Source organism: Doryrhamphus excisus, chromosome 19 (assembly GCF_030265055.1).
Source record: "Doryrhamphus excisus isolate RoL2022-K1 chromosome 19, RoL_Dexc_1.0, whole genome shotgun sequence".
In the NCBI taxonomy this organism is placed as follows: domain Eukaryota; kingdom Metazoa; phylum Chordata; class Actinopteri; order Syngnathiformes; family Syngnathidae; genus Doryrhamphus; species Doryrhamphus excisus.
Window position 1 is genome coordinate 8,138,401 of NC_080484.1, and position 25,447 is coordinate 8,163,847.

Consider the following 25,447-nt stretch of genomic DNA (forward strand, 5'->3'; position numbering starts at 1 on the left):
CCGGTTAACCTTTTGGAATTTTCAATCTTTTAAACTTTTAATCTTTATTTGACATTCTTTTTAAACAGCATTGATTAATCATGCTACATTTTCCACGCAATAAAACAGTAGTACTTGCTTAAACAAATGACTTGAATGAAAGTACCATTTGTAAGCAGCAGATGGCGTCTCTTCACCACCTCTTTAATGCCATGATAAACAGCACAGATTTACCCACAATGCACTGTGGCACAGTTGTCGGCGCTGTTTGTGCGGGCCGTCTCAGCGGCAACTATACCGTTTTTAATGATGCTCTGAGTTCTCGCACAGCCTCGTCCGGACTATCGAATCGTTCAAAATTAACACAAGAGAGGATTAACGAATTGACAGACCTTCGGAGCGGCTGCGGTTGATTCAGTAGGACATCCCGGAGGGTCTCAGAGGGTGAGTAGCCACTGAAGCTAACATTGGAGGGCCAGTCAAAGAGGGAGAAAATGTTGGGACCACTGCTGGCTAACAGGCGAGCTAAGAGACGTCATGTTTTGCCGAGGTGCACACCTTTCTAGCACCTTTATTTTCATTTCCCCTATTCTAACAATGTACAGGTAAATAACGGCGTTTTTTGGAGGCTTAACAATGTAGCGTTGGACGTTTTATCCAGATGTTACAAGTAGACACTAGACACACGTCAACCAACTTGGTGTGGTATCAATGTTGACATTTTGTTTTAGATATAAATTTACTCCATAAAGTCTCAACAAATTCCACAAAAAAGCATACAGTTATGTGCTGCCAAAGCCCAGTAGCGAGAAACAACACTTTTGCAGGATAACAATGGCATTATAGCAATCATATCTGAAAATATACGTCTAAAGTGTCATTTTCAGGATGCAATACAAGAGAATTTCTGAAATATGTTGTCCCAAAAAACTTGTTTCCAAACATATTTTCCCATAGGAAGTAATGGAAATAGAAATAATCTGTTCCAGGGTCAAAATGTCTCCTTCCCTTTTAAACAATACCTACCAGTGTTTCCCACAGGACTGCAATCGATATGTGGCAGTGTTTTTTTTTTTTAAATAAAGCATTACAGGCGGCACGGTCGTCTAGTGGTTAGCACGCAAACCTCACAGCTAGGAGACCAGGGTTCAATTCCATCCTCAGCCATCTCTGTGTGGAGTTTGCATGTTCTCCCCGTGCATGCGTGGGTTTTCTCCGGGTACTCCGGTTTCCTCCCACATTCCAAAAACATGCTAGGTTAATTGGCCACTCCAAATTGTCCATAGGTATGAATGTGAGTGTGAATGGTTGTTTGTCTATATGTGCCCTGTGATTGGCTGGCGACCAGTCCAGGGTGTACCCCGCCTCACGCCCGAAGACTGCTTCGATAGGCTCCAGCAGCCCCCCGTGACCCTCGTGAGGAAGAAGCGGTAGAAAATGAACGAACGAACAATAAAGCATTACAAACATAAAAAACTTAAGTAGTCACTTAATTGGTTTTATCACTGGATTTATTAAGTTTTGAAGAGTCAAATTGGAGTGCCCTACTTCACTGTAACCAGCAGAGGCACTGTTGGTCTGGTTAGCGAATAATCAGACCGAATTTAAGAAATATCTCCTGACTAAACAGGAAGGCAATGTCTGTGTTGATCTCGCTGCCATGTTGTGTCTTTGGTAAGAACTTCGTCTTCAATGGAGGTTAAAATAACATCCTTCTGAAATGGATTCATGATGCTAACCAAGTCTTTGCTGTAACTGTGGTGCATTCAAGAACCGTGTTCTGAAAAAGTGTCTATAATTTATATTATTAATCCAGCACATAAACAAATCCTGCAGTCCGACAGGAAACACTGAATTAAAATTACAAATCAGAAATTCCAAATGTTAACATGATTAGATGCTCGCTGAATCGACTTCTTGTGTGATTTGTGTGTGGTAAGTCTGAAGCAATAATAACCGAGGTCATACGTATTGAATTTAGACATTTCCTGGCAACACCACAACGATTAAAGGCCACAATTTCTATAATAGAGTGTGGTTGTAAAACTGTAACACGACACGATGTGTAACTCGGCATGTCTCCGGAGATTAAACCCCACGCGTTGACGGGCCCATTATGACTGAGGCTGTATTGATTTGGATGCGACCTTGAGAAGGGAAATGAATCCAGCCGAGGAGAAGGAGAGAGAGAAAAAAAATGTGAAAAGGTTGCAGCAAAATAACTGGCCCTGTGCACGATTCTCTGCAGGATGGTAACGGTTACGTAAAAACAGCAGAACCCATCGTTTACATCAGCGACTTCAGCCATCTGGTACCCTCCTCAGACATTGGCTAGATGTGTTCTCCTCATGAGAACACTCCGTGCTGCCTACATTGCACAATAAGCAGGGAAAGACACCCATTGGCTGGTTAACTGAAATATATGACGCCATATTGCATAGACATTGTTGTACACTTTGAATTAGAGAGGTTGTTTTCTGGTCATGGCGGTCCATTTTGGTGTCATGTTTTCCTTTCATGTCTCATAATTTAGTAAGACTTTTTGTGAATTAATTGTGAATACTAATTGTGAATATTTATCTCAGAATTATGACTTCCCTGTCTTATAATTTTGACTTTTTATCTCAGAAATCTGACATTTTCATCATGATTATGACTTTCCTATCTCTTTTATTATAATTTTTTATTTTTATCTCTGAATTCTAACTCTCCTATCTCATAGTTGTTACTTTTAATGTCATAATTGTGACTTTTTATGTCCTAATTTTTCCTTTTCCCCTCTCATAATTCCGACTTTCCTATCTCATGTACTTTTTATCTAATAGGTTAGTATTTTTTATCTCAGAATTGTGAATTTTTATCTCAGAGTTATGACTTCCCTATCCCCATTGGCTGGTTAACTGAAATATATGACGGCATATTGCATAGACATCGTTGTATACTTTGAATTAGAGGGGTTGTTTTCTGGTCATGGCGGTCCATTTTGGTGTCTCTTAATGGTCCTCACTTGAAGCAATTGAAGCCACTTGAGGCTCATCATGTTAGCGTGACGTGGAGTTGCTAATGTCGTCTACTGTACAATGTTGGATCTGTTTGTGGCACATTTCATGTTTGCAGAATAATGCTGCACCCATGTCAAAAAAATGGGTAGACTTATATTTGAGTAATTTAGATGGCACTAGGTTACTTCCAGCCAGAGCTTTTCTTCCTGTCAGTCACTCACTGTATGTCTTGTGACTTGGACATCAGGCCGTGTTTTGCCAAGTTGGCAAACAAAAGAAGAGGAGTTGTGATCCTCATTTTAAGATAATGGTTGTTGGAGATGTGACATTTTCCAAGTCATACCGAATATTGTGTTCTATGGCTATTAGGGATGTTTGATAATGATGGGACTGATATCAGTATCAAAATGTAACATCGTTTTTTTCCAGATCATGAAAACTGATGCAAAAAAAACTGTAGACAGCACACGTGTTCATTCCACCACAGGAGATATGTCATGTTATATATATCGGTATTAGTATTGGTTGATATCGGTATCGGAAATTGAGAGTTGGACAATATCAGCATATCGTTTTTCAGCCCAAAAAAAAAAAAGCCAATATCGCACATCCCTAAAGACTCTCATCTTTTATCAGAAATTCTTTAGTAATCAGCAGTAGAACATGGGTAAGTTTCAGGCAAATATCAGTTCCCGACTAAAAAAAAAACACGATATATACAAGCATAACTTTCACTTTAACAGAAATATTGTGCAGGATTCTAAAAAATGTACAACTATTAAATGAGTTAATTAACTTCACACACGTACTGTACATGTACATCGATTAATTATGAGTCATCCTTTCTGTGTGCCATGTTTGAGCACGAAAATGCAACCATTTGGAGGCAAACCACTTCCTTACAATATACTGTCTGTAATGTTGACTTTTTGGCTGATTTTTTGCTAATTGATGACTGTGTGAATGTTTTCATGCTATGCAAAAATTACTTAAACAGTCGGGGGCGTCCGTTTGCTATTGACTCCACGTGGCCGCTCGTGCTGTGAAAAACCATATCGATTATTCTCAAAGTCACAATTTGTCTTTGACATTGTCTCTGCTCCTAAATTGATCAACTCCGGTCACAGCACTGCACAATGGCACGTTGGCAACATGAGCGCTAATGCTGTAGTTATCTTCCATTGTAGTCAGCTTCATGGCTCCTACAGTACAATAACAGATGAGTCAAACAAGAGATTTGACCCAATTGAATGGATTCCCTTATGTTTACAATGAACTGAAACTGAAAACTAACTGAAAGTCCATGTCTTTTTCCAATAAACGGGACACATTTTGGGTTAAAACTAGCAACCCCAAAGTGCAGGGCTCTACGTTAAAAACAAAAATGACTTGCCCATGGGGAATCCTTAAGGTGAGAACTACTTGCCCGAACTTGCCCCATGTAAAATGAAAAGACTGCCATAATGATATCATATATCAATATATGCTGATAATTCATCAGATAATAGTACTGACGCATTGTATTTGGAGGAATGTCTGAAAATTTGTGGAGATGTATGTTAACATGGCAAGCCATGCTACCTTACACATGGTAGTCGTAGTAAGCAGTGATATTTATAAGTTGTGCACCACAATGAAACATTATTGAATAGACACATTTGTGTACTAGTAAAGTGTTTTTAATCCCGAAAAAAATGCTCAATGGTCAAACAATAATTTGTGAAGCAAAGGTGAGAAAAATACACAGAGAAATGGAAGCGCTAGATTTTGTAGCTTGTGCAAAATCAGCACTTGGTATTGGATCTAATCGGTTGTGTTTCATTGTGACCACTTCAAATTGTCACAGCAATGTGATTCACTCACCTGTGCCATCATTTGATTTGCTGCCGCTAATAAAATACTTGTTTAGGAGGCACTGTTTCATCACTTTTTGCTGTTTTCCTTCAGAAGTTGTTGAAGAATTAGACCATGTTGGCAGGGACGCCATGATAGATGTTTTCCTAGTAAAACCATCGCTGATTGGTTGATCGCCAACAAGAACAGGTGTGGGTAAAACGCGGATTGTGGATTACGGACCGCGGTCTAAATAAACGATTCTGATTGGTCCATTTCAAGATTTGCAAGGATTGGTTTGCAAATTACCACCGGAATTACGCAGTCCGTGTTTTACCAACACCCAACAAGAACCGCTTTAAAAAAAACTCTTGGCAGTACGGCACGCTAAAGTGCACTTGCCCCACGGGAATATTAATGATTGGATTTACTTGCCCGAATTTTGTTTTAACTTGCCCCGGGCCATCGGTACATCGTTATTGCCGAGCCCTGCCAAAGTGGATAAAAACTCGGGCTAGCCAACTGCACAAGTTGCATATGTTCATTTCGGCCCACAAGATGATACCCCAAGAATGCGGAGAGCAGAGCTGCCACAAATAAGAAGGGATCTGTTTTTTTTTTTAATGATGCGAGGCTTTGATGAATCACCAAACGGAGCTACCGCCCGCTCGCTTGCAGTTTTCCTGACAAATCTCTTGAGTTGTAGCGAAACTCTCTTCCTGTTTCGGTGAACATCTGTTTCCAGACACGAGAGTGGTTGTTAGGCTTTTCTCTGTGCAGCTTGTAGCGGTAGCGGATTAGTTTTTGCTTTTTGATGATCATTTTCTAAGACCCGACATTTGCTGCTGACTCTAGTGCGTGAGTGGAAATGAAGGCGAAGTCGGCGATGACCCAGCTTGTTTTGATTTTTGGCAGTGTGAGTAAAACTTTTTCTCCGCACGGTACCATGCTTGCTAGCAAAAGGAGTGGGATTTGTTTGTCCTGCCAATGTCATATGTTATGTTTTTTTGTCCTTTGACCCCATAAGCTGAATGGACTTGAAATACTGACAAGCACATGCGGATGTTAGTAAGATTTTTTTTTTTTGCAGGGGCACGGGCAAGACTTAGCAAGTCATTGAACATTTGTTTAATGATCCTTCAACTTTCAGGATGCAGTACAACTTTGGTTTTTGTATGCCCCAATTTTTATATGATTTTTTTTGTATGAGATATGTATGTAAGTATGAGATAAAAAGTGAAAGTATGAGATAATAGGTTGAAATTACGAGATGCTAACTGCACATGTGCCGCCTTCTTCACTAGCGTCTTCACCGCATGGCAATCGGCACACATGCACTTTGTAAAAGTCACAATTATGACATAAAAAGTTACAAATATGAAATAGGGATGTCCAAATTATTTCCTTTTTTTCCTTTCATGTCTCATATTTTAATAAGACTTTTTGTGAATTAATTGTGAATATTTATCTCAGAATTATGACTTCCCTGTCTTTATAATTATATATAATTATATATAATTTTGACTTTTTATCTCAGAATTTTGACATTTTCTCATGATTATGACTTTCCTATCTCATACTGGTGACTTTTATGATAATTTTTTTTATTTTTATCTAATCTTAATTCTAACTTCACTATCTCAGAAGTGTTACTTTTAATGTCATAATTGTGACATAATTCCGACTTTCCTATCTCATGTACTTTTTATCTCATAGGTTAGTATTTTTATCTCAGAATTGTGAATTTTTATCTCAGAATTATGACTTCCCTATCTAATAATTGTGACTTTTCATCTCAAAATTTGGACACTTTCTCATAATTATGACTCACATGGTTTGTTCTCATTGCCAATTATCTCATTGGTTACTTTTCATCTCGTAAGTTAGAATTTTTATCTCAGAATTGTGACTTCCCTATCACATAATTGTGACATTTTAATCTCATAATTTTGAATTCCATCTCATAATTTTAATTTCCCTATCTGGTAATTGTATTTTTTAAAATCTCATAATTTTGACCTTTTTCCCTCATAATTTTGACTTTTCTATTTCATAATTTTTAATTTATCTCATAGGTTTTAATTTTTATCTAATAATTGTGACTTTTTAGCTCACAATTATGACTTCTTACAATTTTGACTTTTTATGTCATAATTTAGACATTTTATCTCATAATGTTGACGTTTTAGCTCATAATTTTGACGTTTTAGCTAACAATTTTGACTTTGTATCTCATAATTTTGACTCTCCTATCTCATAAATGTGACTTTTGATGAATTGGATTGACATGATTTTCTATAGGGAAAAATTGTTTTTCGTACATTTTGATTTTCGTCAAACCCTTTGGAAGGAAAACCATGATACCAGTAATGGAACGTCCTACTGTTTTCATAGGACTGTATGAAATAACAGACATCAGATTGCATCCACGTTGGATCCCGCCATAACTCTCCCATGTCAAAGACTAATCACCCGAGCTACCCTCACACAATCCACAAGTGTCATGGAAGACGGGACTTCCGGGGGTTGTGGCAGCTGTTGTTGGCCTGAGTCAATCTGTTACGGTTCGGGTCTGTGTTGCGAACAGAGACCCCCCTCCAGAGGATGAAGCAAGAATGACCGCTGCCAGGCCAAGATAACGGGATTTATTTTTGACACCAACCCTCGTCTGGGCTCTTCCGCTGAAATATTTACAGGCAAAATCCAAGCATGGCCAACTAATGTTCGAAGGATTTTAGGAGTGCACGTGAAAGGTCCAACACCCGGATTAGCGCCTTCCTCGTGCAATGATTAGTCAGCTGTTTTGATATTCACCACTTAAAGCCAGGACAGTGTTGCGGTACTGTTACGCAGCGTTCATACAGAATCTCGGTCCGTCTTTGAAGAGGTCTTTCCCATGGAAGACAGTTCCCATGTGAATCGAAATAACTTCAAGCCAGACAAGGCTTCATTTTTTCTACATGATTACCGTGGCTTTCTAACTAGTCCTATTTATGGAGTTCACCAACGTTGGCTATTGCAGGACTTGGCACAGCATGATGTCCTGGCAAGGAGATGAAACCGCCTCCCCATTGAGAGTCCAAGCAAATATTTGCATATGATGATGATGATGATGTAGCCCTTTATTATTGTCACTTATACAGAAGTACAAGCGAAATAGTGCAATCATCCAACCATACATATACAACATGCTATGCAGTGAGACAAGGGGTGACAGGATGGGATGATTGTGCGATGAAGGGGTGGGAGAAGAAGCGGGACAACACTTGGAGAGGGGAGGGGAAAAAACCCAACAACTCCAAACTAGACTCTTAAATGAAGGAGTACTGTGTGGGACTGTTAAAAAAAAACCTCGTCATACAAATTGGCGTACAAGTAAAAACATTGTTCACACACAGACACAAGACCAGCGCCACAAAGGGAAAATGTCCGATGTCCATGTCTCAGAGTGAATGTATAGTCCTTGTTGTGGTCTGTTTTTGGGGACATTGTTGGAACATGATCGATGACTGTTCTGTTGGCATGTACGATACCACCGGCCGTAACTTATAGAGCAGCTGTTAGCAACCAACCTTTGTGTCTGGCTAGTTAAGTCTGCCAAGGAGGTTATGTTTTTGCTGGCGTTTATCAGTTTATTTGTTTGTATTCAAAATAACTTAAAGTTCTGAATGGATTTGGATGAAATTTTCAGGAATGTGGAAGAACACTGGTGTCAAAGGATTCTTCAACATTGCGAGGTCAGACCATTCATTCATTTTCTACCGCTTTTTCCTCACGAGGGTCGCGGGGGGTGCTGGAGCCTATCCCAGCTGTCTTCGGGCGAGAGGCGGGGTACACCCTGGACTGGTCGCCAGCCAATCACAGGGCACATATAGACAAACAACCATTCACACTCACATTCATACCTATGGACAATTTGGAGTGGCCAATTAATTCCAGTTTTTGGAATGTGGGAGGAAACCGGAGTACCCGGAGAAAACCCACGCATGCACGGGGAGAACATGCAAACTCCACACAGAGATGGCCGAAGGTGAAATTGAACCCTGGTCTCCTAGCTGTGAGGTCTGTGCGCTAACCACTAGACCGCCGTGCTGCCCCTCCATTTTTGTCATTTCTGCATATAACACCACAAAACAAAATGGTCAGAGTCCTTGAACGGTACAGTTCAGTTTCTACAAAATATCAAAGACTGACCCAGATCATGGAATCATTCTGGATACTTACGATCCAGAATATGAAAAAAATAGGGAACTTTTGGAATTTTCATTTCAGCAAGACAACAAATGAAGCTATAAACATGCAATGAACACCATTGCATAAAACCAGGACACTGGAATCTGGAATTGTTGTATGGATCCAATTCTCGAAGGAAACTGCCATTACAGAAAATGTGATTTGTGTGAATAACTACTAAACTAATACAGTTAGTTTTCTTGGTCAAGGAATGTAAAAATGTAGATCAAATAAATGTTGGACTCATATTTAATGATGTAAATAACAATCGGGGGGGATTATGGTGCTTGGTAGAGGTCTGCTTGTTCTACAATATAATTCCAGAAATGTTTTGCAGAAATAAACAGAATTTTTTAGTTGTAGGCCCAATCTGTCGCCATCATAAAAGCTTTATTAACATCAGAGTTGATGTTTTGAAATAAAAAACTGTTGTATAAGTACACAGAAAATGTTGCGATAATGGATCACCAAGGACTTCTTCAGGGAGAATAACAATCACTCTTTTGGACCATCCCTCATGTTCCCCTGATTTAAATCCCATAGCGAACATTTGGGGATGGATGGCAAAGGAAATTTATAAAAATGTTCCAGACAGTTGATACCCTTGGCGAAGCCATCTTCACCACTTGGAGCAATGTTCCCAATAAATAGCCTCATGGAAGCAATCACATCAAGCACATAAGTGATTACCAAGAACAGTGGAGCTAGCCATTACTGAGTCCGACTGAGACTTTTCATCACCTGATAATAAACAACTTGTGTATTTTTTTTTCTGTATCAAATACTAATTGTGCTTAATAATGCACACAGTTCCGGTTTTATTTTTGGAACACCTTGTAAGATCTGACTGGTGTCCTTTCATCTGTGCATTTTAAGAGCATAACATACTTAATGAACAGGGATTAGACTCTGTTTGTTGCCGTCTGGAAGCTTCGGCATCCTCTCTCTCTGGTTCATCTTTGTGTAACTTAATTGTCCAGTCAAAGCATGTGGCAGCTTTTAATTAGATTTTGGCTAATGAAGGGGGGCAGGGGGGTACTTTCCAGTTGCAGGCACCCAATTAAAAGAAGCCACCTTTTTTTTAGAAACCTGATCGGTGCACTCAGCTAGTGGGTCAGCTGAGGTTTTTGGAAGTTTCAGCTTATTAAGGGAAAAATGTAGCCACTGTTATGTGCTGCTTTTTTAACTTTTTTTTTCAGTAATTGGCTGTCACATTGTGACGTTGCTGTCCGACTGTTAGAGCCACAATAGTGTTGGAGTGTTTAGTCCAGGGGTCTCAAACTCAATTTATCTGGGGGCCACTGGAGCTAGGGTCTGGGTGTGGCTGGGCCGCGTCAGGCTTAAAAAAAAAAAAAAAAACATTTATTAAAAACAGAAAAAATTAAAAAACTGTCTTCAATGCTTTTGCTTGGTTCCGGTTTTCTCAAATATTTAAATTTTTATTTACTACACAAAATAAGATGAAAAAATAAATAAATCAATCAATATAAAGACAATCAGTCAATCAGTAATAAATAAATAAAATAAGCAAATAAGAAAAACTTAACAAACCACATATAGTTGGTGGGTAGTGAAATATTTTTTTTCCGATTCAATTTAACAGTATTAACTGTTATTTAACCTTTAACATGAACATTAATGAAACCATTTTACCCAATTAGCAAGTTAGCATCGTTACATCTAGGAGCAAAATTGCTGTCCGGTGTGCACACAGCTTTAAGCTGTCATTTCTGGGTAGCACTAACATTAAACTTTCATATCAATGTGGGGGCCTCAAACTAGCGTCCCACAGGCCGCATTTGGCCCGCGGGCTGCGAGTTTGAGACCCCTGGTTTAGTCCCTATGCATATTTTCTATTGAAACAGGACACATTTTAAATGACTCCCCTGTGTAGTTTTGTCATATTAGATGAGCTCTGGAGTTTGAAGGCGGCCCATCTGTTGGTAAAAACTCATTTCCTCCCCTTTTTCTCATCATATGCGTCTTCCGCGCTGCCCTTGTCCTCCCTGCAAATGCAAAATGGTCGTCGCTGTTGAGTCAGACCGAGTTTTAGTCTACCGAAGGACACCACGGCATCTGCTATGGGAAGCTGCAGCTATAATTTCCAGCCAATATGGATGTTTGTTCAAAAAGTGAATTGCCCAGTCATGGCTCCTTCAACAGCTGCTCCCCTTCGCCGGTGTGCTTTAGCGCCGCCTTCAACAGCAGCTGCCTCATATTTTCTCCTGAGCTAGCGGCCTGGCTCCATCTCCTCGATCACACTTAATGATGACAGGAGTAGCCTGAAAGAACAATGAGCTTTAAGGACAGAAACACATGAGGTGTCTTTTTTTTGGAGTCCCAGCAGGCAGTGTGACATTGTGTAGTGCTGGTGTTAACAACCTTGCGGGCCTTTATAATAATTCTTCTGCTTCTGATCAGCGTATATTCTCCAACTAATACGAGATGACCATGAATATAAGGCGACACCTCTTTAAGAATCCCTTTTTTATTTTAAACTTTACTTTTAATATCAATACAATAGCTATCATATCAAATGTTGTTGTTTCCAGGGGGTCTCTGTGTTGTGATGGCATCGCTACAGGTCACTAGTATATGTGTGAGTGACAGGCCGAAAACCTTTTGGCCCCACCCGCTGGTTTGCATGTTACATTACACCCCCACTCTGTCACAGTTTTGTGGTTAAATATGGTCTATTATCAGTAACATAAATGCATATTTAAGCAAATTTTCTACATTTTCATTGCATAAATTAAGCATTTTTTCAACATAAAAATGGCTAAATGAACGAGAATAGAAATATAAGGCATTCAAAAGACATATCAGGGGTCTCAAACTCAATTTACCTGGGGGCCACCGGAGCTAGGTTCTGGGTGAAGCCGGGCCGCATCAGGTTTTAAAAAAAAAAAAACCCAAAAACGCATTTATTAAAAACTGGAAAAAAATCAATTAAAAAAAACTATCTTCAATGTTTTTGCTTCTGCTATACCTTACACTTTTTCAGTACTTTGGTTCTGGTTTTCCACACCAAAATATCTGATAAAACATTCCACTGTTCTCAAATATCTTAATTTTTATTTTTCTATACACAAAATAAGATTAAAAAAATAAATAAACTAATTAAGAATAAAGACAATGAATCAATCAATCAATCAGTAATAAATAAGTAAAATAATAATAAAACAGCAAATAAGAAAAACGTAAGAAACCACATACAGTTGGCAGAGAAATTATTTTTTTCATATTCAAATGTACAGTATTAACAGTTATTTAACCTTTAATATGAACATTAATGAAACGTAATAATTTGACCCAATTAGCAAGTTAGCATCGTACTCAGTTCCATCTGGGAGCAGCGTGGTAACTTTAACAACATGTTTGATGAGATGCTTTATCTTGACATGTATTTTCCGTTTTATTCCAAATCATTTCCTGCATTTATTTGTACCCAGCGTCATAAGCCTTTAGCTTCATTGCTAATCCAAAGCAAAACAGGGCGGGGTAATAGGGTGGGGTAACAGTATGGGCGGGGCAAAATCATGTTAATTGTGTCCGGTGTGCACACAGCTTTAACCTGTCATTTCAACATTAAACTTTGCTATCAAGGTGGAGGCCTCAAACTAGCGTCTCGCGGGCTGCATTTGGCCCGCGAGTTTGAGACCCCTGGATTATATGAAGTGTATCTGTGACTTTTCACGTAGCAGGGCCTAGCTAGAGTTGGATGTTAGCAGAGTGGTTAGCACTGTAGAGAGTGGCTCCTTAAACAACAACAGTAAAGTCGTATTCTACAATATTACATTGAGACAATAGCCACCAGGAAGTTCGCTGTCAATGCTCTATGTTGTATTTATTATGATGATGTCTAATATATCGGGTAATCGGCATGTAAAGGCGACTATAGGGGTGTTATTTCATGTCAACAGAGCTCTAATAATGCTTTATTGTTGCAATGAGCCTTTGCAGTTCTGTTACATATAAAAAATATTCCTCCTCGTTCTTGGGAAGTACTTTTTGATGATTAAAAGAATAAGTAAAGATCCATCGGCTTAATATTTCAGTCTCACACGCCGTTAACGCTGGAGTCTTGCTTCTCGGAGCCTTATTAAAAATACAAGCTCTGTGATCCTCCCGTCAGACCTCAAATCCTTCCCCTTGCCGCAATTTCTTTCTAACAGTCAAGACAGGAGGAAAAAAAAAACCTTCACTCTTCATTCATTTCACCTGCTACTCCCTCCGCCTCCCTGAGTTGTCTTCAAAATTGGACATTCCTGTTGTTGCGCATCTTTCATGAGGACGAGGTCAGAAAGCTGTGCTGGTATGCGGGAGACAGACCGTTCATTTATACAACTGCTTGTCTCTAAATGTCTGGCATAATAATACAATGACTCATTCTTTACTGGAAAATGGTACGCTTGCAACACTCTTACTTGGCCTGAATTGCAGCTTTGATTGTTTATAGAGTAAGAACTGCAGGATCGGTATTGAGTGCATGTAACTTAACTGCTGTTTATCAAAGTAATTGTAAGAGTATTGTGGTGTTTAAGGTGAAGCAGAGTGCTAATGGCTACCAACAGCAGTCTATTATGTCCTTAACAGCCACGCAGCTCATGGGATGAAGTGGGTAATGTGGAGTTATTATTGATCCACACAAAGTAAGTACGCGGCAATCGATGCTTTCCCCCTTTTCTCAGGCGGATCAGCTTCAAACGAGAAGATATGCAACAGATGGCGTTACAGCCCAAAAGGATTGAGATTTGGCTTCTCCCTCAAGCTTGTTTCGAGTCGAAAGATTAGACCGAGCAGCAGCTGTATTGGCTAACATCTGTCTGCTATTACCCAAGTGACATGGCAGCCATGCTGCAAGTAATCAGACCAGTGTAGCTTTGCAACACAGGCTCATGACTGAGCAGCGGGGTTGCCAGACAGCATTCTAAGGGTCACATGTCCTGGGATTTTTTTTTGGTACCAACAAACAAGTGTTGTTTCCCCCCGAGTGCAAAATGTTTGCTTCTCTCATTCGACTTAAGTGTACCGCTGAAGCGACAAGATCATGATTACATAACTACAGGTTGCATAGAAACTGATAAGACTGTTGCCTCACCAGCACGTCTTAGGTTTTATTCTGTGTCTGCAGGTAGCAGGTACATCTTTTGATCAGGTGGAGGTGGAGGAGGATCATTTGCTGAAGGCTCTCCTTAAAGGAAATTTTGCCCATCATTCACAATCCTTATATAAGACATGAGTGCACGTCTTTCTCTTTAAATATTGAAAAACTGCTAGCACGAGGCAGCTAATAATAGCATGTAATGGGATTCTGCCTTGAAAGCCCTCTATTAAAACACCTGTAAAAACTCACCAACATTTTATCATGTTCTAAACATGCTATGACTATGTAGTGTGTGGGACCTTCATGATAGCACGTAATACTTTTGTACAGTACTTTGGTAATTTTAATTATCACATACTACAGTATTAATTGGCCCTGTACCCTAGAAACCGCCCATGAATGATACGGGAAAAGGCTGAAATGATACTGTGTCAAAGCCCAGGGCAGTGATACTGAAAAAATATAGAGTTTAACCATGTCCAGTATCAGCCCCTGTAGCTAGTATCGTGCCCGTGAAACAACCAATCAGAGAACAGCGCACAAGCGTGAACACACAGCGTTTGTTTTGCTGCCGTCTGTGCTCTGTCAACATGTCAGCGGTTGACAGGAAATGTCACTGTAACTATAAATATTCCTAGTGCTTCTCCAGTCACCAAAAAACCCAAACTTGATTTATGGAACTTTAATTGTCAGACATTGATAAGATAAGACATGAGCTTATTATCACATACTATTTAATCAAAAGACCAATTTGTTTCCAGAAAAAAATCAGTTTATTACATGTATTATATCTAAACAGTGTAAACACAATAATTGCAAAAATATTTCAACAATAATATTTTATCAGCAGTCTTATCTTATCAATGTCTGACAATTAAAGTTCCATTAATCAAGTTTGGGTTTTTTGGTGACTGGAGAAGCACTAGGCACTAAGCACTCGTGAGCTGTTCTCTGATTGGTTGTTTCACGGGCACGATACCAGAGCAGCGCGCTCTGAGTGGACAGCTACGGGGGCTGATACTGGACATGGTTAAACTCTATATTTTATCAGTATCACTGCCCTGGGCTTTGCCACAGTATCATCTCTGCCTTTTCCCGTATCATTCATGGGCGCTTTCTAGGGTACAGGGACAATTAATACTGTAGTATGTGATAATAAGATCATCACATGGTTTGTCTGGTATCAGGCCCAGTATCATGCCCCTGCGTGCCAGTATCAGCCCTCGACCTTCGGACCTGGCCTGATACCAGACAAACCATGTGATAACCTAATAAGTACCGGTGCCTTATGGGGCACCTTGGTTTCACAGAACAAACCCTACTAATTGGCAGATTTCTTTTGACTTCTACACCCCCAAAGGTGGAGAACAATGTTACTCGGCAGATCCAGCTGCAGTGAAACACCACAATTGTCACTTACAATGTCCGATAACTGAGATGGCTGTATCTTCCCGCACAAGATTTGGGTTCCCTGTTGAGCTGGTAAATTCAATTCAAACTGAGAGATGATGCTGCAACTCCAGTAGCTTGCCTTACCTCTCCGTAGTGGCGTGAGACGTTGCGATCGAAACACTGTGTCACTACGCCAGAAATGTAGCTTTTCAGTGCAATAACCATTTTGCTGTAGCATGGTTAACTCATCAAATCGCAGCCGTTTTTCAAAAGCCATCCCTCTCGGTACCGACCGTTTTTGATGATTTTGACAGATTTTTCAAGGCACACAAAACGTGTGGGTAAGTTTCAGCAAAATATATGTTCTCAACAGAAAAAGGGAGGGGAAAAAAGGCTTTTTATCAAAAGATAAATTTCATTTAGCCAAAATGGCTTCACAACGGACAAGCAGTTGGCACGCAGGCATCACAGCTAGGAGACCCGAGTTTGATTCCACCCTCGGCCATTTCTGTGTGGAGTTTGCATGTTCTCTACGTGCGTGCGTGGGTTTCCTCCCCCATTCCAAAAACATGCTAGGTTAATTGGCAACTCCAAATTGTCCATAGGTATGAATGTGAGTGTGAATGGTTGTTTGTCTATATGTGCCCTGTGAACACAGTAGAATTCAGCTTTCTTACCCATGCGCGTATCGACCGATACCAATTCAAGTAAAGAACGCAAATATCGGCCCGATATATTGGCTGGCCGATGTATCGGTCGATCCTTAATTACGTGCATTGTTACCTGCCTCATGCTAGCTGTTTTTCTCTTTAGCATGCACAGCATTGTGGATGATGGACCAATTTCCCCCCCAAAAGTGCAGTTTTCCTTTTAAAGTGCTTTTTGCTGGAGTACTATTGCCTGCTCGATTGTTCAGTTTTGCTCTGTGCTGCTTTTATTAACGCTGTTGCACTCAATTCCTTGTGATCAGTAATAGAAGTAAACATTTTGCTTCACTTGGAGAAACAGAACCCTGAGCGAAACTGACCGCATTTAGAAATCAAATTCGGACCAGAGAAAGTGAAGGTCTGAAAGCACCGTAATCTTTTATAGAGGTTTTTATTAATGCACTTTAGCGCTTGTTTGGTACTTAATGTGGCAGATATTACCAATAAAACGCCGGCCAGGAGCTTTATAATGTCACTTTTATAGCAAGTGCACAGCAAGAATTTTCCTATGTTTGTTTTAAATGTGCTATCTTACCGGGCTTTGGGCCAAACAGGCAGGAGTAAAAACAACACACCCACAGAGATGCAGCCCATGAAAACGATGGCAAGATAAGTCCATGGAGGCTGAAATGACCACACTGTGAACAGGTTTTTAAAAACAATGACATTTTATCCGGTTGTGACCCACCTGGAAGGTCGGATTTCATTATCATTCTATTTCCAATTAATTTTTGGTACGTTAGAATGAGTGATCAACATCGACACTGAAACAAGCATGAAATTAAACTAGAAACAACGCAAGCCACCGCTTATCTGTCATTTTCTCCCTTCTCTTTGTCTCTCAGGTTCCCTTTCCCCTGGCCCATCTTCCAGAGGACTCTTCAGAAAATGGTTAGACTCTGCATAAAAGAGATGGACCACGCTGTTTCGCCAACCTTTGAGCCGCCATACCCACCCCTCATCACCCGTTAAGGCGTTGAGGGGAACCTTGCTGGTTGCGGAACACCTCATAAGAGAAATGGCCTTAGCTTGTTCTGGGTATCAAACTGTAGGGTATATATTAGTTTACAGGTGAAGCTGGATTCTTCGTTATAGTTATTGATGTTATAGTATCCATCCATCTGCCTGACAAGGTCGAATCATGGCTGCTGCAGAACATATGATTTATTCCTTGGTAAGGAACAGAGTAGGAAAGTAAAAAAAAAAAAACTAAAAATAATGCAGCGCAACAGCGGTGGACTAGGGTCCGGTGGACAGCCATGGGTGTTAAGGCGTGTGCGTCTTACCTGGCTGAGCTTCATGCTCTTCTTCATCCTGGTTTTCTTCCCACTCATTGCTCACTACTACCTCACGACCATCGATGAAGCCGGAAGCCCCGATAAGAGGATCTTTGGGCCCCGGCCGGGTGGCGAATTGTGCGAGGCCAAACACGTGCAAGACCTGTGCCGCATACGCGAGTCCGTGAGTGAAGAGCTGCTGCAGCTGGAGGCCAAGCGGCAGGAGCTGAACGGGGAGATCTCCAGGCTCAACTTACGCATTGAGGCCTGCAAGCGGAGCATTGACAGCGCCAAGCAGGACCTGCTGCAACTGAAGAACGTCATCAGCCAGACGGAGCATTCGTATAAAGAACTGATGGCACAGAATCAGCCGAAGCTTTCTTTGCCTGTCAGGCTACTTCCTGACAAAGAAGACCCAGGACTCCCACCCCCCAAATCTGCCCGCTCTTGCCGCCTGCACACTTGCTTTGACTATGCCCGCTGCCCACTAACATCTGGATTTCCTGTTTATGTTTATGATGCAGAGTCCTATCCATGGGGGGAGCATATTGACCCACTGGTTAAGCAGGCTTTCGCTGTGTCGGTTAAGAGCAATATTTATGTAACTGATAACCCCACCATCGCCTGTCTGTATTTAGTTCTGGTTGGGGAGCTACAGGAGTATCCTGCATCCCCACCTCCAAATCCTGCAGATTTAGAAAAACAACTCAAAGCTCTTCCTTATTGGCGCTCAGATGGACACAATCATGTGCTGGTGCATCTTTCAAGAAAGTCCACGACGCAGAATTTCTTGTACAATGTCAGCACGGGGCGGGCATCAGTCGCTCAGTCCACATACCTGGAGCGGCAGTACCGTGAAGGCTTTGACTTGGTGGTGTCCCCGCTGGTGCATGCCCTCTCTGAACCCAACTTCTTGGAAGTGCCTCATCAGGTGCCGGTGAAAAGAAAATATCTATTCACATTCCAAGGCGAGAGGGTGGAGTCACTGAGGAGCAGCTTGCAGGAAACTCACCCTCAGTCGTTTGAGGAAGAGCTGGAAGGAGATCCACCAGCTGACTACGACGATCGCATCATCGGCACCTTAAAAGCAGTACAGGATAGCCATTTGGATCAGGTGCTTATAGAGTTCACCTGTAAAAGCCCCAAGCCCAGTTTGCCGACCGAGTGGTGTCTCTGCGGAGAGCGAGAAGACAGACTGGAGGTACTAAAGGCATCTACTTTTGCCTTGGTGATTGCGCCGGGAGATGGTCAGCTGGTCGCCTCAGCAGGTTGTGGAATGAGGCTTTTTGAGGCTCTAGAGGTAGGGGCCATCCCCGTGGTGCTCGGGGACCACTCCAAACTACCTTACCACCAGTTTATTCGATGGAGCGAAGCTGCCATAATGGTGCCGAAGCCTCGTGTGACAGAGCTCCACTTCCTGCTGCGCAGCCTATCAGACAATGACGTGTTAGCTATGAGGCGACAGGGACGCTTTTTGTGGGAGACCTACTTCTCCACCTCCGAGAACATCCTGAGTACTATCCTGGCTAGCATTCGGACTAGGATCCAGGTTCCTGCTGCACCCATAAATGAAGAGCCCGCGCAAGAGATCCCACACAAGGCAGGGAAGATTGCGGGAACTGATGCCAACCTCGCAGACAATGGCGATCTTGATTTGGGCCCTGTGGAGACAGAGCCACCCTACGCTTCTCCGCGCTTTCTCCGCAACTTCACCTACACCGCCGTGGACATCTATCGAACATGGAACAGTGCCCCCGGACCTTTTCATTTGTTTCCCCACACTCCTCTGGACCCCGTTCTGCCCTCTGAAGCCAAATTCCTGGGTTCCGGCACCGGTTTCAGGCCCATTGGCGGGGGCACCGGGGGATCGGGGAAGGAGTTCCAGGCAGCGTTGGGAGGGAACGTTCCCAGAGAGCAGTTCACTGTGGTCATGCTGACGTACGAGCGCGAGGAAGTGCTGATGAACTCCTTGGAGAGGTTGAATGGCCTGCCGTACCTCAACAAGGTGGTGGTGGTGTGGAATTCTCCCAAGCCTCCTTCAGATGACCTGCTGTGGCCTGATATAGGACTACCCATCGTGGTAAGTTGGAGAGTGTAAATGAAATAGAGTTGCAAAGGCTCCTAGTGCACTACAAATGAACTTAAACGTGAACAATTAGACATTGCCCAGCGCTCCAGTTAGCCGACTATTCACTCATTTATCGTACTTAACACAGAATCCCCAATGCATCTGATTTGTCAGAGTTGATACAAAGTTTATTCGAATACACTGCAGCTGAATTACTACCTCAAAACAGCTTTACTTGAAGGGATCTGAAGGCCGCCTTTGAATTAGTGTTCAAAAAACCAACCCAGACGTTTGCTATCTCTTCGCATGAAAGCTAAAATGCGGCGCTTTGTTTTAAGTTGTGATACCCTCAAGAGCAATAAGAATGTGCTGCAATAAACGGGAAAAAAGTCATTAAAAGCCATTTTTCTCCCTGCAGGTTGTCCGCACGGAGAAGAACAGCCTCAACAATCGCTTCCTTCCCTGGGATGTCGTGGAGACAGAGGCCATCCTCTCCATAGATGACGACGCGCATCTGCGCCACGATGAGATTATGTTCGGGTTCAGGTTTGTAATGGTGATATTATGCATGATAATGCTGATAAATGAAGAATCACATTCCACAAAACCAGCCTTTTGGATACAACCTGAAGTAATAACCTAAGCTTCCTACATTTATTGTTCAAAACAGCACTTTAAAAAAACATGGCCATCATCGACAATATTAAAGTGAGACATGAGCATCTCTCTCTTTTCTATGCATTTTAAAGATATTCAAACAGATAAAAAGCAACAGCTCAGTGCTGCAATAATCCTGTAATGTGATCCACCTATGCAGCCTACAAAGACCACTATAAAACACCTCCAACAAGGTGAAAATATAGGAACGAGTACATTCGTAACATGTGACACTTACAGTATTTTGTATATTTTGGCCATTCAGAATCGCAATCGTCATTGTACTGCATACAACAAAATTTGAATTAAGCAATCGAATCAATACACATGCACGGCACATTGATTTCACATAGCAATGTCAAAAAAACTGCATCTCAGATATGTAGTATTACCCTATGGTAGGGGTCTGAGGCATTGGGAGCGCAATGCTGACGCCCTACAGGTGAGTCTGTGGTGAAGCTATTAGCTAATCGGCTAGTAGCTAGCAAGTGTTTTATGGCTAAGTGTCAATCTGCCAGTAATGTACTTCGATCAGCGTAACAATGTAGATCAGGGGTCTCAAACACGTGGCCCGCGGGCCAAGCCTAGTTTGAGGCCCCCGCCTTGATATGAAAGTTTAACGTTAGTGCGGCCTGCGCAAGTTTGATATGGATGCTGTATGGTATCATGTACCCAGAAAAAATTATTACGTTTGATTAATGTTCATGTTAAAGGTTAAATAACTGTTAATAGTTATCCTCCCTATCTGTGTGGAAGTGGTAAGTATTTGGCTATTTAAGTTTAAAGTAAATTACTTGAAGGCTACCGTTTAGGTCGCTAGCTCTCTAGTTTGCGAGTTAGCATATGTCTCAAGACCCTGCAGTTGCGCAATATGTTGTAAATAAAAAGAGTATAGATGTGACTATAGTCGTGTTTTGTCATGTTTACAGGGCTCTAATAATGCTTTGTTCATTTTAATCTGAAAAAAATAATTTGTCTACCCACCAACTATATGTGGTTTCTTAAGTTTTTATTATTTGCCGTTTTATTATTATTATTTTATTTATTTATTTATTTATTACTGATTTATTGATTTTCTTTATTCTTGATTTGTTTATTTATTTTTCATCTTATTTTGTGTAGAAAAATAAGATATTTGAGAACAGTGGAATGTTTTATCAGAGCTTTTCTTGTAGAAAATTGAAACCAAAGCAAAGTTTATTCATTTTTCTGTTTTAATAAATGCGTTTTTTTTTGTTTTTTTTTTGAAAACCTGATGCGGCCCAGTCTTGTCCAGACCCTAGCTCCAGTGGCCCCCAAGTAAATTGAGTTTGAGACCCCTGATGTAGATAATAATAATAATAATAATATTATCAACGTCACTGTAGCTTTACAAAACCATTAGCAGTTTTAAGTTGAAGGTGGCTGAATTACATTTTATTAGAGCCTGGCCTGCATTTTTCCCATTGTAATGCATGCAAGCAGTAACCAGGAAGTGAAAAGGCATCTTGTTGCTTAGACACTTTGGCTACATATATATGCTTGAAATGTATCTTTTCACAAAAAGCCTCACTGATATCTTCCTGAAACGTACCTATGTTCTGTTGAAAAATGAGAGTCTAATCTTTCATTTGGTGTATACCATGCCCAAAAACGCAATATTCTGTGTGGAAAAATGTTTGGTACCAAGAGGAACAGCCTTTGAAAAATGTCTGGGATTTAATGAGTTAATGTGCATGTCACATTATATGTAAATGTAGCATTGTTGCTATTTTTTCACACCACTTTATAAGAAGAATAATACGTGATAAAATGAGCTGGCTCTTTTTTTTTTATCTCTTTTAATAGCTTTAAAATTTACAGAAAGACATACATGTTCTTGTTCCACATAAAGGTTGTGAATGATGGGCAAAATTAGCCAAAAAGCACATTTTTCCTTTTAAAGTCAGAGGTTAAACAACCACATGTGTAAATACAGGTTCAACTTCTGCTCTCCCAAGATACGTTTTTCCCACAAACTGCAGTACTGCTTGTCCAGACTTGTGCCGTCTGTCTGTGTGTGCGTATGCTGCGTCAAGAATGACTCCAAAGTGCACCAGAATTACTCCGGAATGTTCCCTCACCACCTCTCTTAGCCTGAGAGAGGAACAATTTGTAGCCATTGACTGCCAAGTGATCTCGCACTGGAGACGTTAAGTATTTGTGTGTGTGTGGGGGGGGGTGCATGTCTTCAACACATTGTGGCAGTGATTTGTGACTAGAGTGTGACTATTAGCATCTGTCTGTTGTAATTATGATTTATGAGTACAACAGAATGTCTGAAGAGGATAAAAATGGCGTGGTTCAAACCCGCAAACAAACCACAAGGACTACTTAGACTCCTCTTAGAATCCGATTGTCTTCCTTATCTTCAGAGTGTGGCGAGAGGCCAGAGATCGTATCGTCGGTTTCCCCGGGAGATATCACGCCTGGGACGTCAACCACCAGTCCTGGCTCTACAACTCCAACTACTCCTGTGAGCTCTCCATGGTCCTGACAGGAGCAGCGTTCTTCCACAAGGTTCACACCTCCACTCACGAGACACCCGTCCCGGTTAGCCTCACACGCTTAATGTTGTCCGTTCTCCGCAGTATTACGCCTACCTGTACTCATACGTGATGCCCCAGGCCATCAGGGACATGGTGGACGAGTACATCAACTGTGAGGACATTGCCATGAACTTCCTGGTCTCGCACATCACCCGCAAACCGCCCATTAAGGTCAGTCTTGTTCTGCTCAGCATCAGTAAGGCTCCCAAAGGCACCGTGTTATATCGCAGTCCTCATAGTATCACCATTACTCAGACTGACACATGTAATATTCCTCAACTGCCTTTTTTTTTTTAAAGGGAAGAATATTTGTTTGTGGGGTGTTGAGTGGGAGGGAAGCTACTGGGACCAGAAAATCTTTGGCAGGTGGATTGATTTGGGGCCTTTCGAAGGAGAGCTTATTCAGTAGAGCAGGGGTCTCAAACTCAATTTACCCGGGGCCCACTGGAGCTAGGGTCTGGGCAAGGTTGGGCCGTATCAGGTTTTCCAAAAAAAAAAAAAACGCATTTATTAAAAACAGAAAAATATACAAACTTTTTCAGTGCTTTGGTTCCGATTTTCTACAATAAAAGCTCTGATAAAACATTCCACTGTTCTCAAATATCTTGATTTTTTTCTGCACAAAATAAGATGAAAAATAAATAAACAAATCAAGAATAAAGAAAATCAATTAATCAGTAATAAATAAATATTATAATAATAATAAAACGGCAAATAATAAAAACGTAAGAAACCACATATAGTTGGTGGGTAGACAAATAATTTTTTTCAGATTAAAATGAACAAAGCATTATTAGAGCCCTGCAGACATGACAAAACACGACTATAGTCACATTTATACTTTTTTATTTACAACATATTGCGCAACTGCAGGGTCTTGAGACGCATGCTAACTCGCAAACTAGAGAGCTAGCGACCTAAACAGTAGCCTTCAAGTTATTTCCTTTAAACTTAAATAGCCAAAAACTTACCACTTCCACACAGATAGGGAGGATAACTATTAAGAGTTATTTAACCTTTAACATGAACATTAATCAAACGCAATAATTTTTTCTGGGTACATGATACCATACAGCATCCATATCAAACTTGCGCGGGCCGCACTAACATTAAACTTTCATATCAAACTAGTCTCAAACTAGTGTCCTGCAGGCCACATTTGGCCCGCGGGCCGCGTGTTTGAGACCCCTGCAATAGAGTCATTCAAGGTCAAGAAAGTAACGCCTGATAGTGTTTCTACATAGCTAGTTAGTGTGATGAGCTGCGAGGGACCCGTGCATGGGGGCGTCGGCCAGTTGTAGGATGTGGTCGATAACGTTCCATTCCAGTCTTGTGTGTGACGACCGCAATAGAAGTAACTATTCACAATCTGAATTTGACAGTTTCCTCTCCTCTCCTCTTAGGTAACGTCTCGTTGGACCTTCCGTTGCCCCGGCTGCCCCCAGGCCCTGTCGCACGACGACTCCCATTTCCACGAGCGCCACAAGTGCATCAACTTCTTCGTCAAGGTGTACGGATACATGCCGCTCCTGTACACCCAATTTCGAGTGGACTCTGTGCTGTTTAAAACCCGCCTGCCGCACGATAAGACCAAATGCTTTAAGTTCATCTAGCGGCGAGCCGAGCGGATAGAGCGGCGACTGAGGGTTGCGGCGGATAGAGCGGCAAGCACCCATTGAGGAGGACAAAGATGGATGCACTCCCAGAAGTGGGGAGGGGTGAGGCTTTAGAAGTGACCCACTAGAGCTGTTGGCTGGTGGGTCTTCTCCACATCTCCAAAAACGGGTCTCACTGCCAGCCAAAAGAAAAAGCCCTTCAAGTGGATTAACATCCGCTTTTTATGTTCTTGTCATCATGCTTCGTGGTGAACCACTACATTTTTTTTAAAAACTCCTCTTGCTGAGGAAAGGATGTACAGAATGTACAGAAATAAGATGAAACTCTACCAACAGATGGCGCCATCGTCAGAGGACTCACTGCCAGCCTGGCGTCGGCCCGCACAGTTCCATTGCCGCTCTGCTTTTGGGTCCTTTTCATTTCACACCAACAACTCTACTTCTTGTCTCTGAGACAAGCACTGATTGTCAAAACTTTTTTTTTTTTTTAGTTTTTGATGTTGTTTGATTGTGTGTAAATCTCCCAACAGGGCTGACGTTGTTTTGCCCCGGAGGTGTCTGTTAGTCTGTCTCTTAGTCTGACCTACAAGGTAGGACCTTGACTGAGGAGTGTTTAGTTTGAATAGGAGTCCGCTTCAGCAAGTCACCATAATGCCTCAGATTTGTCATGGAAAGCAGCCACCCAATTGTTTAGTTGTGTGTGTGTGTGTGTGTGTGTGTGTGGGTGTGTACAGGCGCTTTACCCGTGGGGACTGCTTTTGGAAGCCACCGTGGCTTGTTTCATGAAGAATAGAATATTAGAGCCACATTGAAAGGAATACTTGTAGATTAATTCCAAAAAAGTATAGAAAAGTAATACATAAAATGAAAAGAATGTAATATTCCAGACTTTTTTCAAACATCTTATCAGGTCACTGTTGTGTGTAAGTGACGGGAAGAAAAGCTCTAACTCACCTGAGAAGCAGGGCCCAACCGCTATGGATTTTTTTTGGGGGGGGGGGGGGTTTAA

The 25,447-nt window shown here is 41.4% G+C and overlaps 1 protein-coding gene across 1 annotated transcript; it reads left to right on the forward strand.

Moving 5' to 3' along the window:
• The first annotated feature begins 233 nt into the window (after positions 1–233).
• extl3 (exostosin-like glycosyltransferase 3) lies at positions 234–25,434 on the forward strand. Its single transcript, XM_058056483.1, has 6 exons — positions 234–423; positions 17,099–19,610; positions 20,017–20,144; positions 22,649–22,793; positions 22,865–22,993; positions 24,226–25,434. The coding sequence occupies exons 2-6, from the start codon at positions 17,472–17,474 to the stop codon at positions 24,433–24,435; spliced, it is 2,751 nt and encodes a 916-aa protein (XP_057912466.1). The 5' UTR covers positions 234–423; positions 17,099–17,471; the 3' UTR covers positions 24,436–25,434.
• Positions 25,435–25,447: the final 13 nt, after the last annotated feature.

What these genes read in the sequence shown, in the direction of transcription:
- extl3 (XM_058056483.1), top strand. Translation starts at nt 17,472, where the DNA reads ATGCAGCGCAACAGCGGTGGACTAGGGTCCGGTGGACAGCCATGGGTG. An exon ending in GAGATTATGTTCGGGTTCAG is followed by an intron (nt 20,145 to 22,648) that starts GTTTGTAATGGT and finishes CCTTATCTTCAG; the next exon opens with AGTGTGGCGAGAGGCCAGAG. An exon ending in CCCGCAAACCGCCCATTAAG is followed by an intron (nt 22,994 to 24,225) that starts GTCAGTCTTGTT and finishes CTCTCCTCTTAG; the next exon opens with GTAACGTCTCGTTGGACCTT.